Source organism: Siniperca chuatsi, linkage group LG14 (assembly GCF_020085105.1).
Source record: "Siniperca chuatsi isolate FFG_IHB_CAS linkage group LG14, ASM2008510v1, whole genome shotgun sequence".
In the NCBI taxonomy this organism is placed as follows: Eukaryota; Metazoa; Chordata; class Actinopteri; order Centrarchiformes; family Sinipercidae; genus Siniperca; species Siniperca chuatsi.
In genome coordinates this window covers 6,071,941-6,091,075 of record NC_058055.1, presented here as the reverse complement: position 1 = coordinate 6,091,075, position 19,135 = coordinate 6,071,941, and the positions used below count along the sequence as shown (strand labels likewise).

Sequence of the window (19,135 nt, the reverse complement as noted above, 5' to 3'; positions counted from 1 at the left end):
TCTTTCTATTAACAAGTTTTATACCACATGCTTTCCTCATCCTTTCAAAGTATCAGACATTTTTTTCTTGTTTTCATTAGCATTTCTAAAGTGCTGAACACACTCACCAGATTAGTTTGTTGATCGTCATGCTAGAGTAATTAAGACGCTCTCCTTCTCACTCCCTTAGATTGCTGTCCAGTCTCTCTTGTGCTCTCCTCTCGCTACCCTGTTTTAAATTAGCCATTGATGTATTCAAAGGTTTTGGGCTAGCATCTGCCCATCAAAGCTTGTGCTAACAGCTAAGCTAAAAGCAGCAGCACCAAGCCAAGGGCAGGCTAGACTAAATGATTTTCCACAGTGGTTATAGCTCCACTGGTTTAACCTACTTTGACCCAAATTCCTGCTCATTGATGTCACAGCAGTGTTAGCCCACAGCAGTGTTTTACTATGAGGTTTCCATAGCAAACTAGTCTGACAGACCAAACTGTGGTGTGGTCTTCCAGCAGTATAACATCTGTCTGTGTTTGTTGTTTTTTATTCCAAGGGAATAAGGTACCATATTCATTGTGAGTGGGCCATGCCGCTCTTTCCTGTTTTACAAATTACTTTCATTGTGAATGAAAGGGCTTCCTGCTGATCCCAGAATAGATGGCAGATGGTAGAGAGAGAGAGAGTTAGAGAAAATTAGATAGAAATCTGTCTAGAAAATGATTGTGTAATAATAGAGGATAACCCTCCTCTTCCATTTAATGCATAGAAATACCTCAGTCTGGTTTACAGAGATTAGAGAGATGATTTAAAGAAAGTCAAACAGTTAATTCACACACTCTTGGTTTGAATCCATGTTTAGCAACTCCATTTCAAGGAAGATGGCAGTGTTTTACAGTGTTCTGCAAACTTTTGCTCATTATTACTTAAGGCGAGGCAAGTTTATTTCTATAACACATATCAACAACAAGGCAATTCAAAGTGCTTTACATAAATCAAAGCAATATAGGGCAATATAAAAAGACATTCAAATATAATTAAAAAGAGAAAATAAAAACAAGATAAAACAGGAGAGTAGAAGTTACAGTCCAGAGTAAGAAATGAATCATCATTTGATTTAATAAAAGGCAGCGGCAAACAGAAAAGTCTTCAGCCTTGATTTAAAAGAACAGCGTTGCAGCAGACCTGCAGTTTTCTGGGAGTTGTTTCAGATATGTGGTGCATGAAAATTGAACGCTGCTTCTCCATGTTTAGTTTTGACTCTCGGGACAGAAAGCAGACCTGTCCCAGAAGACCTGAGAGGTCTAGATGGTCCATAACTTAGCAGAAGATCAGAAATGTACTTTGGCCCTAAACCATTCAGTGCTTTATATACCAACAGTAGTATTTGAAATCAATTCTGTGACAGACAGGAAGCCAATGTGAAGACCTCAGAACTGGAGTGATGTGATCCACTTTCTTGGTCTTAGCGAGGACCCGAGCAACTTATAGCAGATTTATTCAGTGTCTAAAGTATATTCTCTTTGCGCTGGGCTCTTTACCTTTGTCTGGTGTTTGAATAAATGTTGCCTTAGAAAACAAGGCTTCCTTACTGGACAATGGCAGGGATAAGAGGCATGGAAGCTGCAATGATGTTACTGTATGATGTCACCCTCCATAGTAATAAAAAAACATGAAACCATGTGGTGAAAGCTTGCTACAGACCAGTTTTCAGTTCTTTCATCATAGCTGGTAGTAACACTTGTTCTGTAAGGTAATTTATCGCAATGTCATTGAGAGGGAACCAGGTTTACACACTAGTGAAAGAATGTGGGTGGGGCAGGGCTGGGGGGAGGGTGTGTCCTGTCATTGATAAAAGGCTGTTCCCATTTCGTTGAGCAATTCTTGGAACTGTGGTTTGTGTTTGCTGATTAGGACTCAACTATGCAAATTGCTGACTGTGGCGCCACATTATAACATTAGCAAGCCTTGAAATGAACACTGGCCACCAAACATGGGTAAACTGTGGCTGCAGTTGGCAAGCCTAGTAGGCTAGAAGATTCGATATGTGTTCACAAAACTGCTCTTGACATTTAAAAATTTAAATTAGGGGGCCACAAATTATGAATCTGCTAACCTCTTTGGCTGATAAAGTAAAGTAGTAATTAATACTTAACATTAGAATACAGAAAACAGGTCATTCGAATGTAAATTTAACATTTCCCTGTTCCAAGCTTAGCTCTAAGATTAGCTAAATGGTCTTTATGTCATTTTATTATAGAATTATCATTATTCATGACCATGGGTAAACATCCAAGTACAGCTGTCTACTAAAGTCAGCGTTTAGATTTCTGCCTCTGCAGCTGTGCACACAACTTAATGCTGCTGTGTTGCTATAATGATATTTTAAATAAGTTGAGAATTCCCTGTTAAAAACCATAGACTGTACTTTTGAGATTTTTTGCAGTCTTGATGGGAAGACATTTTACTGGTAGCTGAATATTGAGAGGCAAATACTTAATGACAGCAAAGTATTTGTAACTAATTAGTTGTATTTGTATAGATTTATTCCTTTTGTGTGTAGATAGATGTTCAAGGTATGATGATGTTTCACTGTGTAGAAATAATTTAATCTGGTCAGCTTTATGGCAAATTAATATTATGTCACAACAAAAGTGCAATCTTGTAAATCTTGTAAAGATTTATCTACAGAGCCACTGTGTCTTGCGTTTGATCAGAAAATCATGCTCCAAATAGCTTTATGTAATTATACAACATTTGTACAACTGTGATGTATTGCTGCTCTGTTGTGAAAGTAGAGGAAGTTGCAACAGCAAAACATGGCCTATAGGAAATGTTTTTGGTAGTTTCATTTCCTTCAGGTTTAGCCTACTTCACAACGGTTTTGCCATTTGCAATTTGTTAGCAGGAAGACACTGAAGTTCTGTTTGTGTAATGATTGCATTTTGTCATTTGCCATGTTCAGTGTTATTGTTAAAATTTGGTTTGCAGTGGTTTCATTTTAGAATTGTAACCATGATACATGGTTTTCACTTGTATCACAGTCTTGACACCCCTGCCCAGAGCTGCTTTGGCACTGCCCTCAGTAGCTAGTGCTGTGTCAGGGTTTGTATGAGGCAGGCAGGATGCCCTGTTTCCAGCCATGGCAGTAAGCTGGGCTGCAGAGCTTGCTGGTGGTAATGCTACAAAGCATTTTACCCATAGCCTCAGGCTTTTGTTTTTATGCAGTTTAAACCTATTTATGTCCTATATTACATTGTTTGTTCTGCTGGGACACCAGTAAGTCAGGGAAACTGAGGATACACTGCTTAACTGTGGTATACTTTTGGTGGTTGATTGCGCTAGCCTTAGGATCCCAATTAGTGTTTCATGTGAGTTAGCTTAACATCATGATCCTTTATCACAGGTGATTGTTAGGACAGGTGCCAGATTTGTCTTCATGCTGTGATAGTGCTACTTGCGGCCTTGACAAACTGCATCTTAACCAAATGCTATAAGTTGCAAGAAGTCAGACCTTGATAATCTGCTTGGCCCTCCACCCAGCCCAACTCTCTAATCGTTGTGACCACTCCACAGCTCCATGTGTCCAAAGAGCTGCTACTCAGTGTCAGGCTTTGTGACCTCATCGTCTGGCTTTGGTAGTGCAAAGCAGCTGAGCAGAGAGTCTAAGCCTTTTTATTGGACACTGTTGTTGTTTGGTCAGCACCAGGCATTTTAAATCATTTGACTGTTAAAAATCATTATTACTGTGCACAATGTTAACTAAGTAACTGGGGCTCTTAATCCCCCTGACACTCACTACAACACTTGAAAGTAACTTCCTGCTGTCTGACAAGTAATCTTTTTTTTTTTTCTCCCCCCTTTATTTTTCCACATGGCTGCCTGAGCATCTCTTGGGAAATACTACACTAGTTTGCAGTGAAATTAAAATAAACTAGAACCATCTCTTCTCAAATGGCAGCCTGGAGATGAGATTGTGGCAGGAAGAATGTGATTTAAATGTCGTCATTGATTTTCTTTGCAAATGATATTTAACTGTACCTTTTGCAGGCTAATTCTTTTCAACCTAACATGCCCCCCACTTTTTTTCCTTTTCTCTTAGCTCCAAAACTTAGGGATCAATCCAGCCAACATAGGCTTTAGCACCCTAACCATGGAATCGGATAAGTTCATCTGTATCCGGGAGAAGGTGGGCGAGCAGACTCAGGTGGTGATCATTGACATGGCGGACCCCAATACACCTATCCGCAGGCCCATCTCAGCCGACAGCGCCATCATGAATCCAGCCAGCAAGGTCATTGCACTTAAAGGTAAGGCAGTGTATTGGCATTGCAGAGGCCACATTTGTTCATCAGTGTAGGAATTACCAGAGAGAAAGAGACAGAACTATTTTATATTACTTCAGTGTTGTATTTTAACTAACCCTCTGTAAGGGGTCTGCTGCATTCAGTTCTGACATGTTTGTTTAATATAATGACATTATCCATTTAATAATTAAGAGTATTTATAAATAATTTTCATCTATTTATGTCCATACACATCCAGCTACTTTAGTTTTTAGTAGGTTTTTATTGGCCAACATGTATTGTTTTTTCCAAACATTTGTCCTGTAAATATTCAAAATAGCATATTTTTATTCTTTTTGTCCAACATCCATGATTGCTTTGACTTTTTTGTTGTTTTTGTTTTTGTCTTTTCTATGTTCTTTTTTTTTTTCTTTACTGCTTTCTTATGTGTTTGCAGACGGTGAGTTGAAATTTAACTACTTCATTGTGGAAGTAAAATCCTGTTTTCAAGACAGTATTTATGAAATTATCTGAAATTATCCCATTCAGTGTTGCCCTCTTCAGTAAACAAATGAAGCATACAGACTAAATTGATTACAGTTGACATGACTTTATGCACGTTGTGTACTATTGGACACTTTAAACTCAGGTTTTGGTACAATACTCTTTAAACCTGTAAGTTCATGGCCTAGCCTTTAATTTTTTTTCATATTTCTTAAACCATTTCTGGATAAACAGATAAACAGGATTTAGCTTCTACAGCCTTATAGCTTGCTGGCATTCCATCATTTTTATTACATGTACAAGTGATTTTAGAACCTGTTTTACATGTGGTAATACTATGGGTATAAATTATTTCATTTTAATTCACATTTCTTCTCAATTTCCATTTGAAATCCATGTCTTCTTCCATCTTTGTGAAGTGGTAATTACCCAAACCTGTTGTTTCACTTGTTTCCCAGCTTGTTTCCTTGTTTAATATTTGTTAATTCATTTAGCAACATTCATTTTGACAATCACGTGGTTCTCCATACCAAGGACTGAAGATTAGTGTTTGCTACCAGAGAGTGTAGACTTAATGCGCTGACTTGTAACCTGTGTGTGAAGTCTGATGGCATTTGACAGCAGCATTGATTTGATTTCACATGTTCCTGATGGGACATCGTTCTATCATAAGCTCCAGCTGAGGAGTGAACTGGGCGAAGAAGAGACTTTGAATAACCTGTGAGACTCGTTTGTCAGGGTGGTAAAAGTAGAGTTAAGGAGCACTTTCTCTCCAACAGATCCAATAGCCCAACAGCCTTGTGTGTCCATCTGTGTTCAGCGCTTGGCCTTGTCCCTGTATACTATTAAAATTACACTTTATGAGCCAAACAGCTTGTGTGTTAGGATTTTTTGCTAAACTATCTCTCTGTGGTCACAGTTTTATGCTATGAAATGAGTGGATGTCTAATGCCCCCTGATCATACAGGTTTCCTTGTAAAATTTGTATATTATTTTAATCAATTAACGTGATCCCTATGGCATTGACAAATTATTTACCCCAGCTCATTTTACTTGTATAATAGTGTAAACTACTAACCAGGCTCAAATGTATTGATTTCAGGTAACCATACCTAGTGAACATCAGTTAGTGTTAATGTTTTACAATGAGGAATAGGGAGGTAATAACTGCTAGAATGTCCTTTTGTTGTGTTAATGCTGTGGTGTTGATGGTAAAAGAACTTTGCAGGTGTGGCAGTGTGTATTTGTGTAAAACTTCCCTTCACATTTATTTGTTAATATTAGTTAAACAACCTTTCTTTGCTGACTGTCCCCCCTAGAGGACAATGTACAGTTATAAATTGTGTGCCGGAGCTTTTATAGAGTTCTAGCTCATTGCTGATAAACATGTGACATACCGACATGAGCAGGAGTGAGCGTTCTCAAAATAGTCGTATCTCTCATTACGCTGCTTGGTTAAATGTTACACAGCATCACATAAGGCTCTTTGTTTTCATTTTTTTAAAAGAAGCAGAATGGTTTAAAGCGACTTTCACCCTTATAATATTTTCACATTTATACAAAAGTTATTGTCTTAATGCTGCAAAGAAGAAGATACTGATCACCATAGTTTGCTCTAAATGAAGGCCTCTTGTGATTAGGACAGCTCAGAAAATGCTTCCCGCAAAAGAAAAACGAGAGAATAAATGGGAAGAAAATGCAATTGAGCGTTATTCTTTTTAATAAAACCTGAAAATAATGAGTCCTATAAATGCAGTAACATTTCAGCAACTCACATTCCTCATCAGCCACAGCACACAAGATGTGTGAGTACGGAGGATATGTTATGACTATGTGAAAAGGAACAGTTACAGTAGTTCAACAGTGTATGGAGAGCACCAGATCCATGTTGGCTCAAGTTGTAGTCCATGTCTTTTCCTAGTGTAGGGTCAGCGTAGACCCTTCCTCCCTTTTTCTACCCCCACTGTCTTCCCTGCTCAGTCTTCCATAATGATGCTTCTCAGCCGAGCTTGTCATGTGACACAGTATCGAGCCTTAACCTTTTCATGTAACCATAGACACAATGCGCACACACCTCCAACAGCTGATCATAATTCAATTAAAAATCCCTTTGCTTGCTCTTTGAAATTTGGCTGCTGCTGCAAGTGGTCCATTCACCACACCGCCTTTTGTACCCTGATCACATGGCTTAGTGATGGCAGATTGATCTTGACGGTTGTGCTAACGCATTGGTCTTTGCTTTTTCTCACATTGTTGATGAGTATTGAATAATGAGCAAACAAGGAAGTCACACTGCTTCTTAATACAGCTTTAGCTCACTAAATTAACCCTAACTAATAAACAAAAAATGCAGGTGAGTGAACCTTTTTTGAACAGTGAGTTTCTGATCTGTTATCAGTACATCACAAAATATATTTAACTTCAATTATAGACAATCAATCATTATTGGAAACCTTTCCTGCGACTCTTATCTAAAAGTGTCTTAATTGCTTAAAATGTGCCCTTCCCCCCCAATTGTGCGTCCACGTATCTGTTTCGTATTTGTCGTATTCCACCGTTATATATTTGACTCAAATGCAGATGTGTTTGCCTTTTTTGTGAGTTGTTTATTTCTTGCTTCCACCCTCTGCTTTGTTTCTCTTGATGAAGGCTGTTCATTTGATGGGGTGAGCCACGTAGTCGGACATAACAATACATGACATATACTGAGTACATTTATTAAACATCTTTCAAGAGCTGCGGTCAGTTAAGTTAAATACTGTTTATTAGTCTTTACTCTTACTATTGTCCTAAGAAAGAGGTATGCATGTATTCAGTCATCTCACAGGCCGCAAGGAGCACCTGTAACCTTTTTGTCTCTTATTTTTGCTCACTAGATTGTTTTGTTAAGTTAATGCACATTGAAAATAACTTCCCTCCTTACTGTTATCCTATTCATTTACTTAAAATTCTACATGCATCTGGCATTAGTTAATTCTGCAGTTATGTGTTCTTATTGGCCTGCCAATTCATAATGTACCAAGAGAGCTTGAAGTGCACATAATTGACACAATGACACCTTGTGTTGCCTTTCAGGAGGCCGAAATTTAATTCTCTTTTTTCCCATTCTTTCTATGCCAGTTGTCTCACTACACTTCAGATATGACACAATTTCCGACTACAGCATGTATGGCATCCCCTTTCTATCAATCATGGCGTCGTTGCTTGATGAAGTCTGTGCCATGACTACCAATATTTCAAATTTGAAGCTTCCTTTTCTATTGAAATTTGGTGTTTCTTTTCCTATGAATGTATGTGTGGACACACTATTGATAGAAACTATAACATTCTTCTGGGGCCTGGTTCCTGCCCCCTTTCTCCCCACCTATAGCCGCCAAAACCCTTCAGATCTTCAACATTGAGATGAAGAGCAAGATGAAGGCGCACACCATGACAGATGATGTTACCTTCTGGAAGTGGATCTCCCTTAACACAGTTGCACTTGTGACTGACAATGCCGTCTACCACTGGAGCATGGAGGGTGACTCACAGCCTGTGAAAGTCTTTGACCGCCATTCCAGCCTGGCAGGCTGCCAGATCATCAACTACCGCACTGATGCCAAGCAGAAATGGCTCCTGCTCATCGGCATCTCAGCCCAGGTAATTTGCTGCTCACATCTTCTTAGTTAACCACCAAACATGTTTACTTCAGTGGTGTAGAACTGTAACATCTGACCCATGTCTTCACATCACAGAGAATATACAGTAGATAGCCTGTTTACAACATTCATAGGTAACCATAGATACACAGTAGCTTTACCTTTAGCATTGGTTAGCCAGTCAGTTTGTTTAATACATATTTATGTGTGTTGTTTTGCCTTTTTCAGCAAAATCGGGTGGTGGGAGCCATGCAGCTCTACTCTGTTGACAGAAAGGTTTCTCAGCCCATCGAAGGCCATGCTGCCAGCTTTGCCCAGTTCAAGATGGAGGGGAATACAGAGGAGTCAACTTTGTTCTGCTTTGCTGTCAGAGGCCAGGCTGGAGGGAAGGTGACTGATGCTAATAATATAATAGGGAACAAAGATTTTAATGTCATTGGCATTCTTGTAGCAAAACCTCCCTGAGTCTGTTTCTCACTTATGTTTTTTCTGTTTGACGCAGTTGCACATCATTGAAGTGGGGACCCCACCAACTGGCAACCAGCCATTTCCAAAGAAAGCAGTGGATGTGTTCTTCCCCCCAGAAGCCCAGAACGACTTTCCTGTGGCCATGCAGGTGTGGAGCACACTTCCATAATTGACCACCTGGCTCAGACTAGGGCTGTCACTTTTTTTAAAAAGTCAGCTGAGTCCTCAGATTTGTTGTTGTTGTTGTGAAGGCAGCTGCTTTTTCATATAAAATCAGCAAATAGCCATGTCTTTGTCTGTATTTTCGCCATCTATGGTGTAGAACTCAAAATACTTCCACACGCTGCTTTACAGATGCTTTGGTGTCTGTGATTGTCCAATCAGCACGGCTTTGCTCACTAGTGTCCTTCTCCATTTTCATTTATTAGCTTAGTTTACTGAAAGGTCAATATGGCATGCAACAGGTCAAGCTGATAGTGAATTTTAAGAATGCCCTCTGCTGGACACGCAAACTACTTCAAATGGTCTGTTGCATTTATAGACTGTAAATTTTGAATTCAAACATTTCATTACAGTTAAAATATTTATTTTTCCCTACATTCAAAGGAAAGTTCGAATTTCATATAAAAAGTGACAGCCCTTGCTCAGACAAAGTGAAATCAATCAGGCTTATAAAGCAAAATAGTCTATATATGCTTATGTGAGGTCAGTTTTTCACCATAATCAGATTTACAGACGTATTTCTTCTTTGTTTTTTGACAGATAAGCTCCAAGCAAGATGTGGTTTTCCTTATTACCAAATATGGCTACATTCACTTATATGACTTGGAGACAGGCACCTGCATCTACATGAACCGCATCAGCGGAGAGACCATCTTTGTCACCGCTCCACATGAGGCCACGTCAGGCATCATCGGGGTCAACAGGAAGGGACAGGTAAGAATGTCAACCAGTGCTCGTCCTAAGTGCTCAAAGAAATTAAATGTTATGTTTAGCATGGCTGCTCAGACTTGTTAATGTCAAAGTAACCAAATATTATTCCTAACATCTATCACACAGCCACAACAGAACCACTTTTTTTATTATTTACTCCTTATGTCATCAGCAATCAGGTGTCCAGCAAATCTGACACAGGTTAATGAATGTAAATGAGCACAACATTAACATCAGTTGATGCATGGGGTAATAACAACAACTCTTTGTTTGTCTGTCGTCATCAGGCAAGCTCAGACTTTGCCAGGAGGCATTATAAATAATCCAAGGTGTAGTGTTTCACACAGAAAGAAGAGAGGGTTGTGTCTTACTGCTTTTGTAAAGCTGAACCAGAGAGGAGAACTGGATCCAGCCAGCTGATGGATAATGTTCCAGCCAGGCCACACACCACATGAATAATTAAGTGATGAGAGGAAAGCTGATCTGAGGCAGTGACGGATCTCGCTGTATGGCGGGGCAGTGAAGTGCGTATGTGTGTGTACACACATCACATGCACACAAACGCGTACACAGAAGCAGTGATCTGAGAGATAATAGGCCACTGTCTTGGCCCCTCAGTGGGATGGTTACCAACAATATTGGTAACCTGATACAAAGTAATACATTACTGCAAATGCATTTCCCATAAATTTCTTTTAAATCCACTGCTGTCTTTGGTCAACAAGCAACACAAGATCTTGCGTAAAGTAATGCTAACCAGATGACTGGAAACTCGGAAGGGATTTTTATTTTACTGACAAACTGTATGTCATCGTATAATGCAGCACAAAACAAAATGGAAACATATATTAAAGTGCAAAACTGTAAGTTTCACCTGGCAACTCCAGCATGATAAAAATAAACACACACACTGGCACCGTCAATCAGCATAAAATAAGCCCAGATTCCAACCTAAACATTTTCTCAAACACTTGTTCATTGGAATTGGTAAGGTAGCAGGCAGACGACTTTATGGCTTTATAAGTGTATTAAACAGCCACAAGGACAAAATATATTAAAAAGCTCTCGTTACTAATGAATAGACAACACAATGGTTTCAGAATCAAAACCCAACGTCATGCTGTGGTGGCCAATCCGGCGATCAGACCAGTCAAACGGCTCCACGGTCAGTAAAACATGGACCAAACTATGGTAGCCTCCCAGTTGTGTCCTCGCCTGATTTATTTCGTGTACCCAGCTTCGATGTCTGTGTCTGGCTTGCAGTCTATGCTGAAAAAAAGCAATACCACGAAGGGTCGTTTGGTTTGTGTTCATTTGTTTGAGAGAGAGAGAGACAGACAGCTGTGGTCGAGCGACCTATCGATTGAATAAGGTAATATGGTTAAGAAATATAACGTTATTTTCTGATTGTTTCACAGTGGTTATATTCTAAAGCACAAATAAACACGCCCGCACCGCCGCGCTGTCGTCACGACGCAGCAATTACTTAGTGATATTGATGAAAAACAATGAAAACCACGCATCGGTTAAAAATATTGACGCCTTTTCAGCGTCAACGTCATCAATTACGTCGACTGCTCGCGGCAGCCCTAGTTGCATGCAGTGATGATAGCTGCAGCGCAGAACTGCCGCACACAAACCAGAGAGGGACAGAGGAGGGAAAGGAGTGAGAGAATGCGACAGAGCAAGAGGGGAGAAAAGGGCCCAGCACATGATGTGAAGTGGGAGGCACAGCCTGGTGCCCTCAATCCTCTTAGTGCTGGTCCTCTCATCCACTCACAACCTCCCCCTTATCTTCCACGTCATCAGCATGGCAGAGACCTGTGATGTCTGCCCTGCGGTTTTACTATTCTGTGTGTGAGTGTGTGTGTGTGTGTATATATCTGGGCCAGTGTATCACTTGATACGACAGCTCACGTGTCATCTGATGCTTGCTGCTCTCTTGTTGAGAACAGTTGTTCTGGCAAGTTTAGCTCTTTTTTTTTTTTTCTATCGGACTTCAAATTAACTGAAGAGTATTGCTAAATATGTCGACAGCACTCTATCTTTTCATTTTAAGTATTGGCTCACTTGTCCAGAGGATTTTTTTCATTCACTTGTTTCTGTTTGTTCCTGACTTTAATATTAGCCTTAAACTTTTTTGGATGCTGTATCCTCCTCCATGACCATACCTACATACTGAGTAGAACACAGAATCTCCACTAAGGGACCTATTTGTGCTCCTTCTGTCCATTTTTTTATTTCAACTACCTCCAATTAGTCCACCCACATTATAGTGAGTAAGTGACTCTCCTTTAGTGGCAGGAAGAATGAGGTCTAGTCACCCGTGTTAAAAGCTGGGGCACTGACCTGCTGGGCTTGTTTGTAGAGGGGCCAACACTGGCTGTCTTTCTCCTTCACACCCCCCCCTTTTCCTCCATCCTGCTCTTTTCATTGGACTCATTCTCCTTTCTCTCTCTGTTGCCAGACTGCTCACAAAGGCCATGCGTTACACTGACCCACTAATAATACATTTGCATTCAGCAGCCACAACCCAAGGCCAGACAGCGTTTAATGCTATTGCTCACAGTCATATTCAGCTGAGCTTGCTTACTGAATAAGGAATGTGTTGATTTATACCAGTGTCGTCTAGATGTATCTAACATGAGTTAAAATAAGAGACCATCCATCAAATCCACTCAAGATTGCACTCTATATCGGCTTGGTTGATTTATTGGTCTAACTTTAATTCCAAGCCTTGCTAAACATTGTGGGGGTGGGGGTTAGGGGGCAGTGCATTTGACTTCATTTGACTTTAGGCTTCATATATGATAGAAGCACATGAAGTGAAATGTTTACAAAAATAAGGTGGCTCGTATGGTGTTAATGGAGTGAGCAGCTACATGCCTTACTGCAGATTGACTTAGTGTACTGTGTACTGTTCTGCAACATTCTATTTTTCCCTGTAACACAGGTACTGTCAGTGTGTGTGGAAGAGGAAAACATCATCCCCTACATCACTAACGTGCTGCAGAATCCAGATCTGGCTCTTCGCTTAGCTGTCCGCAACAACCTCGCCGGTGCTGAAGAGCTCTTTGCACGCAAGTTCAACAACCTGTTTGCTGCTGGCAACTACTCTGAGGCTGCCAAGGTTGCTGCTAATGCACCAAAGGTACTCATCCTGTTAGCATGGGGTCAATCAAGATCCGCAGGGTTGTATGTATTGCAGGGCTATTGTATTGGATTGCATTATGTTCTACTCACTTGTTTTGCCTTCTATCAATTGTTTAGATCTCCACGTTTTCCTTTCCCCTCTCAGGGTATCCTGCGAACCCCAGACACCATCCGTCGCTTCCAGAGTGTACCAACTCAGCCAGGCCAGACCTCCCCTTTGCTGCAGTACTTTGGTATCCTGTTGGACCAGGGCCAGCTCAACAAGTTTGAGTCCCTAGAGCTTTGCAGGCCTGTCCTCCAGCAGGGACGAAAGCAGCTTCTGGAGAAGTGGCTGAAGGAAGACAAGGTATTGCAGGACTCCATCTCAGCCTCCACTCACAGGAAGAGGCTCTTCCTGAGCTGACTGTTTGTTTACATGGCTCGCGTATTATCTTGGATCATGTGAGAACATCTGTTATGTAAGGAATTTGGGAAGTTTCCTTAGAAACTGTACATTTGGGTGGTTCTAAGCTGCCTCTGTAGTAAACAAGAGAATCTGGGACAGGGGATATAAAATCATGTACATTTGAATTTTTACTCATTTTGTATTCAGCATATGTATATGTGTAGCTTGTATTGTAAAGTTTTGTTTTGTCATCCATACATTTACCATATTTGCTATTCATTTTCTATATGCCAGTATGCTCTCCTTTTGTAATTTGGTGCTACATAGGTGTGTTCTGTATGTACTTTTGTTATGTATTTTGCCTTTTTGAAGTAACCTATACAGATCCACTATAAAAAGCACACCAAGGACTAGACAAGAATAACACTGTATGTTTTAAAAATGTCCTCTATTGCTTCCAGTACTGATGTTACTTGTCCTACTTTTCAGTTGGAGTGTTCAGAGGAACTGGGTGACCTGGTGAAGGCAGTGGATCCCACCTTGGCTCTCAGTGTCTACCTGAGGGCCAACGTGCCCAACAAAGTCATCCAGTGCTTTGCGGAGACTGGTCAGTTCCCCAAGATCGTCCTGTACGCCAAGAAGGTATGTCTGTCTGGCTGAGATGGTATTTGAGCTCTTAAAAGATATGATAATTCCCGAATGATGAAATGCATGGCCAATAAAGGAGAAGGCACACCATATGAAATATATTTAAAAACAGAAAGACTTCCCTACTTCAAGGGATTCAATAAAATATATTGCAAAAAATGTAAAATGTTTCATGCTTAAATGAAGATGTGTGTCTCCATGAAGTTTAATGAACATAAGAGCATTTCTTGTTGGACTTAAATGAATGGATTTAAACAATGGCCCAAAAACTTGATTGTAATGTAGATGTATTGTTTTTTTGGTTATTTATTTATTTATGTATTTATTTATTTTGTTCCAGGTGGGCTACACTCCAGACTGGATCTTTCTGCTCAGGAATGTGATGCGCATCAACCCAGAACAAGGCCTGCAGTTTGCCCAGATGCTGGTCCAGGATGAAGAGCCACTGGCTGACATCACACAGGTCAGAGGAATGGAGCAGGGATTTCCAGTAATTCATCAGGAATACATGGATTTTTCTAATGAAGTACTTCCAAATTATAAAAAAAAATATATATATTTTGGCTGTCTGCTGTTTCATCATATAAAATAGTGGACTAGGTCTCTGTTAAAGAAGAGATTTATGTCTTTCTCTGAATGAAACTGGCCAAGATGAATTTAGTAAGAGTTGAAAAATCAACTGCACAGGATGGATTGGGTTGTACTGCTGAATCTTTGAGGTTGGGATGATATACTATACTTACTAAAAATTAAGACAAGCATTGTGACCTTACATCCCAGGTCTGCAGTTAACAAGTCAACCCCAAACTTTCCTTGAAATTGGACTGGAAAGTATTTGACTGAGTCACATGATATGCCAACATCTGTGGACCTCAGCTATCCTGTAGTATAAAGGAAATGCACCTCTTCCTTTGCTTCCTGCCACTGCAGACACTCTGCACTGCAAATGTCAACTGCTGACACAGCTTTCTGTGTTGCCTAAAGTGCTGTACTTGCAGAGCACAAGAGTTTTAGGAATAAAACACATTGCATCAGAGGCTTTCTTCAATCTTTGGGAGATGAAATGTGTGGTATTCAGTCAACTTTAACTTTTGATTGCAAGTGGCCTTTAAGCTGTTTTTAAGAAGTATGTGGTCTTCTTGCATCTCTCAAGTTTTTAATCCTGTCAGTGGTGCAGAACTTTGGGAGACTCTGGCAGGTGTGTTGTGCTTATGTTGGAGGGAGGTGCTGTGTACTAATAGCTACAGTGCAGTAGTACTTTTATTTTGTTCAGAAATGTTTTGACAAGTAATATTCTTGTCAGGCTTTTAGCACTTACACAAGCATGGTTCCTCTCTTGAGTTTAGGTTCTCACCTGTGTCTCTGTCTGTCCAGATCGTGGATGTATTCATGGAGTACAACCTGATCCAGCAGTGCACCTCATTCCTGCTAGACGCTCTGAAGAACAACAGACCCTCAGAAGGACCACTGCAGACTCGCCTGCTGGAGATGAACCTCATGCATGCTCCACAGGTGAACACATCTACACCTACTTTACTAAAAGGAATCCAATTAATAGGGATGCATTTTTTTTTCTCCTAACTTTTTTATTGCTTCATGTCATGGGTGCAGGTTGCTGATGCCATCCTGGGCAACCAAATGTTCACCAACTATGATCGTGCCCACATTGCCCAGCTGTGTGAGAAGGCTGGACTCCTGCAAAGGGCACTGGAGCACTACACCGACCTGTACGACATTAAGCGCGCTGTGGTGCACACACACCTGCTCAACCCAGAGGTAGGCTTCAGTTGTCGACTAAGTGAAAATGAATTAAAACTAGAGGGTATTTTTCTTTCTTGTCAAAGAAACCATTGCTTATTGTGGAATCTTTCATTAACTCCATGGTAGATACGACTTAAACTAACATTGCCTCCTCCACCTCCAGTGGCTGGTGAACTTCTTTGGCTCCCTGTCAGTGGAGGACTCTCTGGAGTGCCTCAGGGCTATGCTGTCGGCCAACATCCGCCAGAACCTGCAGATCAGTGTCCAGGTGGCTTCCAAGTACCATGAACAGCTCACCACACAGGCTCTCACCGAGCTCTTTGAATCCTTTAAGAGCTTTGAAGGTGAGATCCCAAACTTTATGCTGGCATGCTGCTTCATTTGATATTTGAATCTTTTTTTAGTGAAACACTGTAATCTAGACAATACAAATGTTGGTATTTTTGAAGTTCATAGACACCGATGACAAGCTTGCTCATAAGACCCAGTACAGTCAGAGACACAAAGTATTGCAAAGTAGCCAATACAATCCTTAAATGTGTATTATGTTTTGTACAATAGGGCAATTTCCCTAAATATTCCTGTATCCAGGCTTAGAGTGGTATTTGACTTGTCCTTCACTTTTATTTATGCAGCCATTCCCTCTCGCCCATGTACTTATACATATGTCCCCTAACTATCAATTAGACAAGTAGGCCAGAGCAGAGGCAGGACAATCAATAGATTGTGCAGAATGGCCTGGAGGTGAATTAGTTCAGCTCCTCTCCTGTTACTGGATTAATGCAGCATAAAGGTTGTAAGTAAAAGTAAACTAATTGGGGAAAAGAAAAACTGCAGTCATGGAGCTACATTAGTCAGTTATATCTTTTCACGATGTATTACTGGATCCATAATGCTGTCATTAGATAGGTGGAGCTGTAGACGTGCATGTCTTTTGAAGCTTAATATAAATGACTGTCTGTGTCTCTCAGGTCTGTTCTACTTCCTGGGCTCTATTGTGAACTTCAGTCAGGACCCTGAAGTTCACTTCAAATACATCCAGGCCGCCTGCAAGACGGGCCAGATCAAAGAGGTGGAGAGAATCTGTAGAGAGAGCAACTGCTATGACCCTGAGCGCGTCAAGAACTTCCTCAAGGTAAAGCCGCAGGGACAGCTGGAGTGATCAAACACTGACATTTAACAGCTCTTTATTTCCTTTACCTGGTCCTTTCTTTTACTGAAGTCACTCTCTCTCCCTTATACACTATCTTTCTGTTCCTTATCTACTCTGTTGCTTTTTTTCATTATTAAATCTTGACTGAACAGTTTTTCAGGTCATAAGGCAGCACTTTCTAGTGTTGCAAAGTGTTGCATCTTGACCCCTTCCTATAGATTAGAAAATGATTACTATCACTAGCAAATCCCCAGGAATCTGCCTGTATTGGTTACAAATGTTTAGAACAACCATCCTGAAGGCAGTCAATTATCTTTTGTGCTTTTCCTCTTTTTTCTTTGGAATGGCAGGACATATATCAGGTAAATCTATCCTTCCCCACAGTACAGGACTTCTCCCTTCTTTTTCTTTTTTTTTTTTTTGCTTTTTTGCCCCTTAACTTTATGCACAGGATTGAAACTGGGATTTGTATGGAGACGTATATGCTTATACACTACAATCCATACATCCCATACACACTGGGATGCAACCAGTGCTCTCAGAGCTTTACGTAGTCCTAGTCATTCATTGGATGTTTTGTGTGTTATTGCAGTTAATGGTGAACAAGTTGGGTTCCTGTACTCCATATTTGAAGACATTAAAGGTGTTTGTGTATAGTCCTGTAATAGGAGCCTCTTGTCAGTGCAGCATGTTCTTGGATGATCGACGAGGTACACAATCCCAGTTTGTTAATCCTGTACGAGTGTGGATGGCAGCAGTGTGTCAGCACACCAGTGCTTTGTGGTGCAGAGGACTAGTGGTCAGCGCTTTTAGTGTTTACCTGACAACTGGCATCTCTCTGCCAGTTAATTTAGAATATTTAGAGGCCTTGTTCCGTGACTCTACTGTGAAACACTAATTTTGCAATGTGACGTCCATTTGTTGTAGTGACAAACCTTTACATTTTTTCCCCCCATGATATTGTATTAAATGTGTAATTTCTGATCACCTAAGGAAGGTTGATGTAGCTGGAAAATTCTATCTTTTAATTCATTTTCAGCGACTCTGATAAATGTCTTTCCAGTGTACACAGTACACCAGCCATCAACAATAGAGTTGTGCCAGCAGTAAAATATATTAATATATGATATAACGTTCTAAGTACAGTGGTAACAAAATCAACCCTGTTGCATCAGGGTTGGTTGATGTTTTGTGGCTTGTATAGAGGTGTTTTGTTGGTTGTGTTGTGCTTACTGAACGTGGCCTCTTTCCCTTTTTTTGTGTGACGGACAGGAAGCCAAACTCACTGACCAGCTACCACTCATCATCGTCTGTGACCGTTTTGACTTTGTCCACGACCTGGTCCTCTACCTGTACCGCAACAACCTGCAGAAGTACATTGAGATCTATGTTCAGAAGGTAAGGCTCAATGGAGAAGCGTTCAAATGCGTCATGACGACTATACTACATCCTTGTATTACAGAAATATGCAAATGAGATTTATTGTTAAAATTTGTGTCTTAGGTGAATCCTAGCCGTCTGCCTGTTGTGGTTGGTGGTCTCTTGGATGTGGACTGCTCAGAGGATGTCATCAAGAGCCTGATCCTGGTTGTCAGGGGACAGTTCTCTACTGATGAACTTGTAGCTGAGGTGGAAAAGAGGAACAGGTGCTGCACTATTCCACCTACATGTCTCTGAACATTACAATTTAAAAGTTTAAGTAATTTTTTTTTCCCACTCATGGTTACATTTTTACTACAATTCGAAAGGTTAATTATATGGAGAGAAAATGTTGTGCCAGCCAGTAGTTGCAGCATTGTCTGGCAGACCAGATGGCTGATATTTGCCTCATAAGATTATGAGTATCTGACATTTGGATGACCTTTTCCATGACCTATTTTCTGTCACCTATTTGACTTAGAAATTTAGGGTTATTAATGCTTTGATAGTAACAGTGTTGCTTATTATTACTTTCTCTAACAACAACTTGTGTGATTGCTATTTTCTAGCAATATTAGTAATCAGATTGTTAATTATTCTCCTCATAAATGGTCTGCTTTCTGTCTCAGTAATTATGATCAAATTAAAAAAGTATTATTGTTCGTCAATGTATTTCCATTACTTTATTTTTCATCTACCAAAATAAACATTTAGCAGGAATATAGGCATTATTGATCACTTAACTGTAACTACCTTATATAGATTTTTAAAAGTAAGGGAAGACACAGTGGTCAGTTTTGCAGGTAGTTGTATTGAT

General features: G+C 40.3%; 1 protein-coding gene across 2 annotated transcripts in view; it reads left to right on the top strand.

Annotated features, from left to right (window-relative positions):
* The window catches only part of cltca (clathrin, heavy chain a (Hc)), a 37,858-nt gene that overhangs the window by 9,387 nt on the left and 9,336 nt on the right, over positions 1–19,135 (top strand). The window contains exons 2-17 of one of the 2 annotated variants that reach the window (XM_044222278.1): positions 4,073–4,280; positions 4,714–4,716; positions 8,131–8,399; positions 8,627–8,788; positions 8,901–9,014; positions 9,629–9,802; positions 12,753–12,950; positions 13,098–13,298; positions 13,827–13,979; positions 14,326–14,448; positions 15,360–15,497; positions 15,597–15,761; positions 15,910–16,090; positions 16,718–16,881; positions 18,172–18,297; positions 18,403–18,545. In XM_044222278.1, the coding sequence (XP_044078213.1) occupies positions 4,073–4,280; positions 4,714–4,716; positions 8,131–8,399; positions 8,627–8,788; positions 8,901–9,014; positions 9,629–9,802; positions 12,753–12,950; positions 13,098–13,298; positions 13,827–13,979; positions 14,326–14,448; positions 15,360–15,497; positions 15,597–15,761; positions 15,910–16,090; positions 16,718–16,881; positions 18,172–18,297; positions 18,403–18,545 (2,522 nt within the window). The remainder of the gene's footprint in view (positions 1–4,072; positions 4,281–4,713; positions 4,717–8,130; positions 8,400–8,626; positions 8,789–8,900; positions 9,015–9,628; positions 9,803–12,752; positions 12,951–13,097; positions 13,299–13,826; positions 13,980–14,325; positions 14,449–15,359; positions 15,498–15,596; positions 15,762–15,909; positions 16,091–16,717; positions 16,882–18,171; positions 18,298–18,402; positions 18,546–19,135) is intronic. The other variant, XM_044222279.1, reaches the window with a different exon arrangement.